The sequence below is a fragment of the Notothenia rossii genome (genome assembly GCF_949606895.1).
Source record: "Notothenia rossii genome assembly, chromosome: 3".
Classification (NCBI taxonomy): domain Eukaryota; kingdom Metazoa; phylum Chordata; class Actinopteri; order Perciformes; family Nototheniidae; genus Notothenia; species Notothenia rossii.
This window is the reverse complement of record NC_136901.1, coordinates 83,187,867-83,200,495: the sequence shown is the minus strand read 5'-3', so window position 1 is coordinate 83,200,495 and position 12,629 is coordinate 83,187,867. Positions and strand designations below refer to the sequence as shown.

The 12,629-nt window shown below is 41.3% G+C and overlaps 1 protein-coding gene across 1 annotated transcript; it reads left to right on the top strand.

Moving 5' to 3' along the window:
* Positions 1-287: 287 nt before the first annotated feature.
* Positions 288-11,363, top strand: mcm7 (minichromosome maintenance complex component 7). The gene is made up of 15 exons (XM_079669705.1): positions 288-522; positions 3,165-3,244; positions 4,662-4,826; positions 5,157-5,281; positions 5,407-5,587; positions 6,475-6,612; positions 6,721-6,870; positions 7,002-7,116; positions 7,234-7,365; positions 7,658-7,741; positions 8,005-8,216; positions 8,306-8,571; positions 8,945-9,113; positions 10,150-10,259; positions 10,778-11,363. The coding sequence occupies exons 1-15, from the start codon at positions 492-494 to the stop codon at positions 11,001-11,003; spliced, it is 2,184 nt and encodes a 727-aa protein (XP_079525831.1). The 5' UTR covers positions 288-491; the 3' UTR covers positions 11,004-11,363.
* The last annotated feature ends 1,266 nt before the right edge of the window (positions 11,364-12,629 follow it).

Genomic DNA, 12,629 nt, shown 5'->3' with positions numbered 1-12,629 from the left:
GCATTAATTATTATTATGAAAATTGTATAACGTTTGCCTTACAAATAACTTGAATTCTAGAACGTTTTAAGTTTATTTTGGCCATGACTCGGCAGTGTTTACAAAAGTTATACTACAGTCTGTTTGAGTTGAGTTCACTCTGGGTTCACTCTGTTGTATAGAATCCAATCATTGCATTTCGCGCCAATCCTGACTAACAGGGCGGAAGTTTGTCGAGTCACGTGACACGCGAACGCCCTCAACTTTCGCGCCACCACGAAAACCCCGCCTCTCACTGCGGAAAGAAGCCACGCGATTGGCTGCTGGCTACGTCAGACTCGCGCCACTTCTTGCACGGAGACCGGGGAGAACCGCAAGCTGCAAGTGAATGAATACTAGTCTCCGGTGATATTGAAGTAATTAAACCGTGAATTTAAACTCTATTTGAGTCTGTAGGTATCGTTAGGATTTTGGAATCAAGTTATCTCACCTGAGGGTCAAGGTCTGCAGTCATGGCTCGTAAGGATTATGCGGCAGAGAAAGGTAATGTGTTAACTTTCACAATAACGGCATGGCAGTAATAGGTTGGCCCAAGATAACGGAGCTTAACTTTAAACTAAATATCTTCTTCAAAATCCCTTTTTGAAAACCTACGTTCCTGATTTGTATAATGCAGTGTCGTGCAGCTCATCTGAAACGAGTCGTGTTTGTGCACAAACAATTGAGTAGCCAGTTTGGTTACTTTCCCTCTTCGTGTTCCCTCTACTCTAACTCCAGTTCATTAGACCACAGCCCATTAGGTCATGCATGTGTATTTTAAAACGTTAGGTGAAAAACAATCCGGGAAAATAAACGTTGCAGTAACTTTTCTCCTAAGTAACTAGTTAAGCATTACCTCTTTTAGACACAGTGAGTGACCCGGATGGAACCGTTTAAACAAAGGAGCAGGCGCCACTGTGGAAGCACATGTCCAACAATAACTTTTTGAAAAACAAAGAGGAATTTCTCAAACAACATATTTCGGTTAATATCTAGACATCATATGCTCATTGTTATTTCATGTGCATTCGATTTAAACTTACAATACACAACCTCACGACATGCATTCAGTTTAAGAATAATGTTAAGTGTGACGTTAGACATTCACGGTTTTTAAGTGACTTTGTTCACATTACTTGAAGCATACAATTTAGGATAACGAGCTAATGTTGTTTCTTTGGTAAAAAAAATAGGCTTTTTCTCAATGATAAAAAGGTACACTAGTAAACAGTAAAAAGTCAATAAGTTATACAGTTGCGTAACCTCCATGTTTTACCCATCAATATATACAAGGCCAAACTTTTCAGGACTTTAAGTCAACATGAAATAACTAAACTGGCACTAATTAACTGCTAGCTTCCACAACCTATGTTAGCATGCTAGCCGGTTAGCTAACGGTGTTGCTTGTCAGTTGAACAAGTTAACGTACCGTTTTGCATCCAACTGTTTTGATAAAAAAAATGGCAGATGGTTAGTCACCTTGTCCCTTGCCTTATGCTTTGCTAAGGGATACTTGGTTGAAATGCTGGTAGGGGATTGAGTCCACGAAGATGTCGGCACACACTTTTCTGTAACTGATGAATAAACTAATGGTATTTGTTTGAATGTTAAAGGCACCCCAACGGAAATGCCTAATATTCAAAATTATTACACAACAATTGAATTTGAATTTTTTAAAGTTTGTAACCAACCATGATTTTCCTATTTTATTTAACTCGTGGTTCTGTTACACTGGCATTTTTTTTAATCTAATTTGCCTTAAACTTAAAAGGCCATACCTAACAATAAACCGAGAAAATGTATATGTATTTATTCCACTGTACAGTATTTAATTGTACATTTTGTTCTTGTTTATCTTATTCTATTTACACGTATATAGACACACATTTATTTATTTATTACTACAATAACTATTTATTCCAGTTTACAGTATTATGTTCTTGTTTATCTTATTCTATTTACATGTATATTGACTTCTGCATTGACTTGATCACTTGCCAGATTTTTATTGCATTTTATTTTAAATGTATATCGTTTACTTATGCATTAATTGCACATTGGTCTTGCAACATACTCTTTATTCCTACTGCTTCTTCTTGCACTATTTTTGTTTGTTTTTATTTGTTTATATCTTGTATATATTTATGTTGCATTGTTGGAGGATCATGGGACCTAACAGTTGTATTGCCATAACTACTCTGTAGCTATTGTGCATATGAAGAAAACGCCTTTGAATCTTATAAGTTTTACTTGGAGGATATGATCCATCAGAAATCTTGGAAGTTAGACATCAAGTCGGCGACATTTTACCGGCTAGGGATTATGTAAATAGCGGCTAATATCGACGGACCTGTCCATGTTAGAAACACTCAGCTAACCCGAGCTAACGTTAGAAGATGGCTGGCCTTGCTTTTGAAAACAACAGCCAGGACTATTTTTAAGAGCGGAGGGATACTCAGTGACGAGGCAAAAAAGCCATGTGCTGCTTTGTTTACAATAACATCCTCGAACAGAGAAATAATAAACCAGATGTGCGGATTTTCTGCTAAAGCGACAAAGTAAGTAGAGTGTTTTAATAATCGCGGTAGGGCTGATTTCATTGGTTGTAACGTGGAATTAAGTATTGTTAGTTGCTGTGGCTCTTTCGAGAAGTGAGGGATGTTTTTCTCAAAGAAAAAAAAAAATGGACCCTGAACTGAGCGCGCCTGTTGTTGTATTTACATTATTTCACCGAAGAAATCTGCTTCGTAATTGTCGGATATTTCACTTTAAAACTTTGATAGTTGGTACACACGAATGGAATTTGGTTCATGTATTACATCAGAGGCAGTTTGCGCTCTAATCAAGGCAATAGTGACTCATCGAGATTACAGGATGCCATGTTACTCAACAAAGGGGTCGTCGCAGGACAACAAATTAGCTTCCAGGCCCAGTGGTGGTGGTGGTGTTGTTAATCACACATTTATACTCAGAAAAGCAGCTTTAATATATAAACAATTTAAAAGATAACCCCAGAAAAAAATGATTTATCTGTTTGAATAATATACAGTATGGTGGACAAACAAATCTCCACCTGGTGTTTACTTGATGTAGCCTGTTTTGATTTTTTTGCTGTGAAATAATTCTGAAGATTTTTCTTTTTGCAGACAAATGCAAAAGGGTCCTGCAGGAGTTTTATTCTGAGGACGACAATGGGAAGAAGGTGTTCAAATATGGAGCTCAACTTGTAAGTAGTACATTTATATTTCTTATTTTGATCGTCAATTAATGTTCAAAGAAGATTAAATAGTATTTTAGCACCTCAAACAACTGCTTTTCTGTTTCTATATTATAATAAACTGATGTTATCTTTAGATTTTTGACTAATAAATGAGCTGTTTCAAGACAAAACCTTTGACTTTAAGGGACAGGAAGGGAAAATGTTTGCTTATTTATTTATTTATTTATTTATTTATTTATATATATATATATATATATATATATATATATATATATATATTAGGGGTGCACCGAACGGGAAATTCTTGGCCGATACCGAAAATAGGAAACAGTTGGCCGAATGCCGAAAGGCCGAAAATGATTTATATATATATTAATATATAATATATATATATATATATATATATATATATATAATTTGCATTTTCTTTTCTCTGTAGGATAACTACAACAAAGTGCATCCAGAACAAAGCCAAGGTGCTTTAAAACTGCATAAACATCTAGGCCAGTAGGCCTACTACAAAATAGTGTAAATAAAGACTAACAGCCAGGCCTTCAACAACAACAAATGCACCTATAAGTTTGGTAACCTAACGTGTTGTTGTGATGACGTAATCAAAACGCGGCGGCAAGCACGGCGCGCGACCATGCTCTCGGCTGGCTCACAGCCAACATGTCTGCTGCTTGGAGATATTTCAAACTATCAGAGAGAGGCGCGGTTTGCGATTTGTAAAACTTGTTCAGCTGACATTTCTCGAGGGGGTGTAACTGCAAATACTTTCACCACTTCGGGATTACTCCACCACTTGAAATCAGAACACCCGGACAAATATGCGGAGTATGATCAACGTAACCCTGTTCTCTGACATTCGTTGATATTTTTTCGGTGCTAAAACCCTTTCGGCCGATAGGGCCTTTTTAACCATTTTCCGTGCATCCCTTATATATATATATACCAAATAATTTATCAATATAAATGGCAGCTTAAGCAATAAATAAAATAATCATGAGTTGCAGACACAAAAGCTTTAGGAAGTGGCTTTTTCCCGGAATATAGATTTGGACATTATCACACAAACATGAATAATTTAAGTGGAGAAGCAAGCTCAAATTAAATGGATCAACTCGTTATCTTTTGTCTTTAATTGTTTAGCAACCATTTTGTCCTAATGTAATTTCTGAAAGTATTGATAAATCAAATTTCTTCAAAACTAAAGGAAGAAACGCCTCAAGTAGCAAAATGGTATTAACTGATAACTTGGGGGCATCCATGTTGCTTGGGTGTTAAGAACCTGACAAATACATTTTTTCCCACATTATAAACTCATACTTATCACAGTTTGAAAGTGTAAAGGTGTCATTGAGCCTTATCTGTGCATGAAAGGTATTTTAATGAAGTTGCTCATCATGTTGTCTGTTCCCAGGTGGCGCTGGCCCACAGGGAGCAGGTGGCTCTCTACGTGGATCTGGACGATGTGGCCGAGGAAGACCCCGAGCTTGTTGAGAGCATCTGTGAAAACGCCAAGCGCTACATGGACCTGGTCGCTGACGCCGTCCACGAACTGCTGCCAGAGTACAAAGAAAGAGATGTACGTGTAAATGCACAGTTGAGCTTTTACGTTTAAAAGATAAAAGCATGATTAGACTCGACGAAGGCCATACATCTATCGAGGCACATTATCTAACACTTTATTGATCTTTTTGTAAATTGGTCGTGACGTTTTAAATGGCTTATTTTGAAAAGGTTAAGATTATCTGTTACTAGCATAATGTCAGATAATGTTAAATCTGAACAGCTGGTAATACATTAGCTGCACTCGGTATAAAACGTTTACACATTATTTTTACCAATTTCATTTTAACATTCAAGACTATAAAGGCGGGTGTTATTTATTAAATGGAAATGCTTTTATATCTAGATTGTTGCCAAGGATTCTTTGGACGTGTACATTGAGCACAGGCTGATGATGGAACAGAGGGGTCGCGACCCTGCAGACACCAGAGACCGTCGTAACCAATACCCCCCTGAACTCATGAGGAGATTGTAAGTTTCATTTTTAATAATATTTCAGGTTTTTTGATAAAGGCTGCTGTGGTCTTTCTTTTCACTAAAGCACATGCAATTACATTTTGGTTACCTTTCTCATGAACTGTATCCTCCTTCCACAGCGAGCTGTACTTTAAGGCTCCCACCACTTCTAAGCCCAAAGTGGTTCGTGACGTGCGAGCGGACAGCATCGGGCATCTGGTGAACGTTCGTGGAATAGTGACTCGCGCCTCTGAAGTCAAACCAATGATGGCTGTCGCTACGTACACATGTGACCAGTGTGGTGCGGAGACCTACCAACCTGTAAGTTTGGATTTTAGTCCTCTGGGCCCAGGAGTTCAACACTATTAATCCCGATCTGATCAGATATGGATTTCGGTTAGTTCAAAAACAAGATTAGGATCACTTTGATATCAGATCAGGAAATCCAATCCAAGCTTTAATCTGGATCAAATCTTCAAAACTGGTAGTTCAAACCGACAACACAGGATTGGGATCAGTTTGATCCCAAAAAACTGGATTATCCTGATCCCACCAGAGGGGTGGATTACCAGAGCAAAATGTACTGTACAATTTATTTTAAAATATGTTTCAATTTAAATAAGATGGCAAAGTTTGTTAACTGAAATAATACACCATTTTTAGCCTTCATGGGAAATACATTTTATTTTTCCATTTTTGCTCACGTTTGTGGTGGCCTATTTTGCTTTCCACCAAATGTTGATGACATAAATGTTTATGCTCATAAAAGTATCACAACAAAGATTGCCAATCACAAATGTAATTGACAGTAAAGTAAAAATATCTTCAACAAAAAAAAGTCCACCTGTCATCACCTTTCAAATAAAAAACTATATCATTGGACATTATAGATGTCTCTGCGATGTGGTCTCTTGTCTTCCTTGTATTATTTTTCATGTCCACTAGATGGCGATCGGTCGGATTAAAGCACTGATATTCAGGATTTAGTTATTTTGAAAAGTCGTAATCTGGATCAGGGTGATCCTATCCTGAATTGCTTTGAACTACAGGGACAAAATCTGTCCGACTGGTCTGATCCTGGATCACAAAAAATGGGATTTCTGATTGAGATTCAAAGTTTTGAACTCCTGTGCCGAGATCATTATATAGTCGGACAATTCCGACATTTATCAAGTGTTGCTCATTAATCACATCTTTTTGGCCTTCAGATCCAGTCTCCCACCTTCATGCCCCTCGTCATGTGTCCCAGCCAAGAGTGCGTCACCAACAAATCCGGAGGGCGGCTCTACCTGCAGACCAGAGGCTCAAAGTTTGTCAAGTTCCAGGAGCTGCGTATTCAGGAACATGTAAGGAACTTCTAATAACAAAGTGCCCCCTCGCTGTTTCCATGAATTGTATTCTTGTGTTTACGGCATGTTTCTATTTTCTCACAAATGTCTTTTTTTGTCAAACAGAGCGACCAGGTGCCCGTCGGAAACATTCCACGGAGCATGTCTATCTATGCCCGCGGAGAAAACACACGTCTCGCCCAGCCAGGAGACCATGTAGCCATCAACGGGGTCTTCCTCCCTCTTCTTCGCACAGGGTTCAAACAGGCCACTCAGGTAAGGGCTTTTATCCTGAATCAAGTATTTCTCTATCTTAACTTAGCGCTCAAGCAAACCTGTAGAAATGGTAAGACGGGGCATTTGTTTGTCTTGATATCTTTAATAATGACAATGCATCCCATCTCCAGGGTCTTCTGTCAGAAACCTACATGGAGGCTCATAGCATCACACTCATGAACAAGTCAGAGGACGACGAGCTTGGCAATGATGACCTGAGTGAAGAGGAGCTACGCAGCATCACAGGTGAGAGCCTGCATGTGTGCGATGGCTGTGTTCAATCAAACTAGAAGTGTACGGCTGACATTGGTGAGAACGTTGTTGCTCTTTTAGCAACTGAAGTGATTTCATTATCTGTTGCAGAGGAGGGCTTTTATGAGAAGCTAGCCGGCTCGATAGCACCAGAGATCTATGGACACGAGGATGTAAAGAAGGCTCTGCTCCTGCTGCTGGTGGGGGGGGTGCAACAGGCTCCCAAAGGCATGAAGATCAGAGGTGAGCCACAACTCGAGTTCATTTTTTAAATCACTTCCATAAAGGTGGTCCCAGTGGCAATTACGGGGGGGGGGGAAATGAATTCTCTGCCGAAGCATTTCATGAAAAACGTCTTTCATCTAACAATAAAGTTTATTACAGTAACGACATTAAACTTAAGGTTATGCAAATGTGATGTTATTAATTCAATAACAGATTGTGTGCACGTCACCAACTGCTTTCCTATCCATATGTTCGGAGCACAAAGCCTTTTATGAGATGTTCTAATAACTGCAACGCTCTGTCCCTTAAGGCAACATAAACGTCTGCCTGATGGGAGACCCCGGAGTGGCCAAGTCCCAGCTACTGTCCTACATCGACCGTCTGGCTCCTCGAAGTGAGTACAGTCCTCTGTGGGAGTGAAAGTCCGGGATGGTTTAATGTTTTATCCAGTAAGGCATTTCATTTCCATTCAGGCTACATAGGGGAAATATGAACTTGGGATGGGACCACAGAAGACTAAAGACTGTTGTATTGTTATTGCTTTGTGTGTTTTTAATAACTCTACCCACAGCTTTGACAACACCTCTCTAAGTACCAGTTAAATAAAGTGCTGCCATTCCATGTGTTTGCTCACTTCCTCGTGTCTTCGTTTTTCAGGTCAGTACACGACGGGTCGCGGTTCCTCCGGTGTGGGTCTGACTGCAGCGGTGATGCGTGACCCCATGACCGGAGAGATGACCCTGGAAGGAGGAGCCCTGGTGCTCGCTGACCAGGGAGTCTGCTGCATTGACGAGTTTGATAAGATGGCCGACGCTGACCGGACGGCCATCCACGAGGTTATGGAGCAGCAGACCATCTCCATCGCTAAGGTAAAGTTGACGGCACTGTTCATCTGTGGAGATATTTAAATCTAACGCCTGCATCACATCTAAACTCATGTTTTTAACTCTTTTTCCAGGCCGGCATCATGACCTCCCTCAATGCCCGCTGCTCCATTCTAGCAGCCGCTAACCCCGCCTACGGCCGCTACAATCCCAGGAAGAGCATCGAGGCCAACATTCAGCTTCCCGCCGCTCTGCTCTCCCGTTTCGACCTGCTGTGGCTGATCCAGGACAAGCCGGACGCCGACTCTGACCTGCGTCTGGCCCAGCACATCACCTACGTCCACATGCACTCCCGCCAGCCGCCCACTCACTTCACCCCCATCGACATGAAGCTGATGAGGTAAACATCTGCTTTGTGTTTGAAAACGTTTAAGAGGAGACCCTCCAGGTTCTTAGGGCAGTAGATCTCATCATAACATTCCCCAATAAACTACTTGCATGAAGACAAACACATTACTCTGCACTGCATTTTCTAATTGTTTAGATGCACACAATAAGCCTTGTCTGATGTTCTGCTTCGCCCTGTTCACAGTATCACTTACACACCTTTGACAGCTTTTTGAAAAGTCTGAAAGAAGACATGTTATGGAAACACGTAAAATAAACCAGGTCATGTGCTCTCTAGCAAGTTTGTCTGTGAACATTGTTTCAAACCAATAATTGATGTAATATTCAAAAAATGTTAAGAAATTCTCCACTGTGAATTCCTCCAGGCGTTACATGGCTGCGTGTAAGAAGCGTCAGCCGATGGTGCCCGAGTCGCTGGCTGATTACATCACCGCTGCCTATGTAGAGATGAGGAAGGAGGCCCGAGTCAGCAAAGACACGACCTTCACCTCCGCCCGAACCCTCCTCTCCATCCTGCGTCTGTCCACTGCCCTGGTGAGAACTTCAGCCCCACTGTGAAAAGCTTTGGGTTGCAGGAAAAGCAAACGGCCTGCTTGAAATCATTGAAACTGTATCGGTCACTTTTCCAACATAGGAGTGAATTCGACGTCCCTGTATGTCTACAATCAATCGTCCAGTTTGTGATAAAGTGCTTACAGTGCAGGTAGTGATTATAACCTGGCCTACTGCAATGTGAGCACTTCTTTCCCACGGCGGACAAAAGATCTACTGTCTACCAAATATTCATCATTCGGCAAATCGCATAAATAAATGCAAGTATTCTTGAATGTATTTTGATCTTGGATCTCTGGAATGGCATCACGAGAAGTTCATTTCCTGAATTCGAGTGACTCATGGTCTGTTCTCTGCCGCTGGGTGTCAAAAGTGCTGTTTGTGCAGGTAGCAGTCATCCACCTACTGCAAAACCAGCACTTCAGGCACACGGTCCGGCCCCGTGCTGCACACTGATGTCCACCAGGGGGCGATCTGCTGCCCTCCCTCTGTGGGAGGAACGGATTGAGTTGTCCATGATTTAAAGAATGAATGTATTTTCTGCACTTAAACCAAATTGAGTGTTTGTTGTGATGCTCCAGATGTTTTGAGTTGATAATCGTCTTGAGGGAGCTCTTCCTCTGATCCTGGCCAGCTTTGCAGGGTCTGCAGTCAGCCTGTGTACTTTAGGTGCCGCTGTGCAAACCCATGCAAAACTGACCATGGCCAGAACCCTCATCAACATGTTCTATCCTCTTTGTGTGTGATTTGAAGAAGAAACTTGGAGCTTCGATGTTATGTGCACCCTATGGTGTGTTTTAAATTTCCACATGTAGAGAGACTAGCTGGTGTTGAGAGGCGGAGACTTGGGCAATTGCCGGCCATACCAGATGGCATTGCACTTGTCTCGGTCTGACAGTGCCGGCACAGCGCAGCCTTCGTTATCCAGAGATCAAACTAAATATTAAAGCTGCTGATGCTTTGTGATTCTTCTGTTCCATCTCAATCAGTCCCCACTCGTTTTGTCCCCTCTCTGCAGGCTCGCCTTCGCTTGATGGAGACCGTGGAGAAGGAAGACGTCAACGAGGCCATGAGACTCATGGAGATGTCCAAGGATTCACTTCAAGCCGACAAGTCCAGCGCATCAAGGTCAGTGTTTACACTTTCCTACTGATGGCATTTGATTTTCTGCAACACGAGTGACCGGATATCGTCCAACCCCAAATCCCCTTTATGAGTTAGTTATTTGCCCGTAACGGTAGCTGCGTGTCCTGGAGGAAGCTGTAAAATGTCTCTGGGTTTTTATGGAGCTCTCCACACGGAAGCATGTAAACTGAGAAACATGTTGGCACCCCTCACCTTGTGCAGCTTTTAAACATTCAGGAGGCTTTAAAAAAAAAAAAAAGGGGAAGGAAGCCAGGTTGTTTAGTCCTTTCAAAAATAGTTTTAAAGCAACAACAAAAATAAAAAGTATCTTCTTAAAGATATAGCTTTATATATTTTGCTTATTTGCCATCTTGCTAAGTATATGACGCTTCTGTTATTCAAGAGGCAGTAGATGGTTAGCTTAGCATAAAGACTGAAATCATAAAGTGGCTCTGTACCAAAGCTACAAAGTGTCTTCTGATGTCCTAAGATCTCCTCCTCTCTGATTCCCTTCTCTCCAGGGCTCAGCGTCCGGCCGACGTCATCTTCTCTCTGGTGCGAGAGCTCTCCTCCGAGGGCTTGGCTGGAAAAGGTGGCGCGGGCGGGGTGGTGCGAGTGACTGAAGCAGAGCAGCGTTGCACCTCCCGTGGCTTCACCCCAGCCCAGTTCCAGGAGGCGCTGGAGGAGTACGAGGAGCTGAACGTGTGGCAGGTGAACCAGGCCCGCAGCCGCATCACCTTCGTCTGAAGGAACACGACTTCATGCACTCCGAGGGAAAGCTCTTTGCTGTGGGCTTTCTACAGACTTCTATCGGGGCTCTGCTCATTCCCCTCCACAGCATCAAGCACAACCTGGACATTATGCAAGAGTCCCTGCTGTTGGAAAGTCCATCGCTTTTTATGTTAAGATTCCTGTTATTCCTAAATCTCTTGTAAATATGTGTCAGAATTTGGGATTGTGTAGCATTTGCATTTACGAGTTTAACGCTTCCCCTTTTTTTTTTTTGCATTCCTGTATATTTTATATACTTTCAATGCAAATCTTGAAGATGAATTAGTGTTGGGCCTCGTATTGTGAACGATAGGTATAATAAATGATGGTTCAATACTCTGCTTTAATGTGGTTCATTGAGACTCCACTGTGCATGATATGGGATGAAGACAGTTGGAAATGTGCCACAAATCCCCCCCCCCCCCCCCCCCCCCCTGCTAACACCTGGTTTATTGTTTGACATAATGGCTGCTTTCAGGACTTCCTTTAACATGTCTTGCTCATAAAACATGCTAACATGCAGCGCTGCAACGAGCAATTATTTTCATTATTGCTCGGTCTATACATCTTTCTAATATCCCGTTTCCTAAAAGCCCAAAGCTATGTCTTCAAATATTAATGTTTTAACATAAGGTCTGCAGCGATAATTCTGATAATATAATCATTTGAGATCATATTTCAATAATTTGTGCAAAGAAAATGTTAAATGTATGTTAAACACTCCTTTAGTTCCATATTTGGCCACGATAACTTGTCTTTTCTGACTCGTAGTCTAAAACCCAAAGACATTAACGTATGAATTTGTAAGATTGATGGGACCTCTGTGGAGTTGACTACCAGCTGTTTGTTTGACATGTAATTAGTGTCTTAAACGATACCTCTCAAATACAAACCTTTTTAAGAAAACAATTGGGATTTACTTAAGGTGCTTGAAAACTATAAGCTGGAGTCTTACCTTGTACGCCCACCTTTTTTGCATTAGTTTGTACAGTTTTAAAAAAAAATGTATTTTGTATATCTTTAAAAGTACCAAACATCAAACTTGATAGACGCTTATCTAACAACTTTTGGAAGCATCTTAAGTTTGACTTTGGTGTATTTTTAAAGCCCTCCAAATCTCTAAAGTTCAGAGCATGTGAGTTAATAAATAATTTGTTTATGATAACGTAAGAGAGAATAATTGAAGAATTGAACCTCATTCTGATATTGAGTGCTTCTAATATACTATTGAACATGTCGAGACGGAGAGTTGATCGCCAGAATCCACGTCTCTAATGTTGAAAAGCAGGTGTCCTCTGGGTAGAAATAACAGCCTTGTGGAGCCGACAGCGTTTTAGAAATCTCTAACAAGTCATAAAAGTACATTTTAAGGCCGAGCCGGTCGCCATCTAGGAGTTTTACTGTCTTTCTGGCTGAGATATTGTGCTGGTCGGCAGCTTTTTCCCCCTCAGTTGCAGTTGTCCCAGCGGGTGATGCTTTCCCTCCAGACTTAATGGGGAGTTTCCATTTGAAGTCTGTTCTCTTTATGGCTTTGCTGCTGAAGCTACAGGGGCTTTTTATATCCATAATTGGCGCCAAAGGCCCCTTATTAAACGGTATTAA

Excerpts from the sequence above, each read along its gene's own strand:
- mcm7 (XM_079669705.1), top strand. The coding sequence starts at position 492 with ATGGCTCGTAAGGATTATGCGGCAGAGAAAG. Across the intron at positions 7,117-7,233 it reads GGAGCTACGCAGCATCACAG|AGGAGGGCTTTTATGAGAAG; the intron begins GTGAGAGCCTGC and ends TATCTGTTGCAG. Across the intron at positions 8,572-8,944 it reads ATCGACATGAAGCTGATGAG|GCGTTACATGGCTGCGTGTA; the intron begins GTAAACATCTGC and ends GAATTCCTCCAG.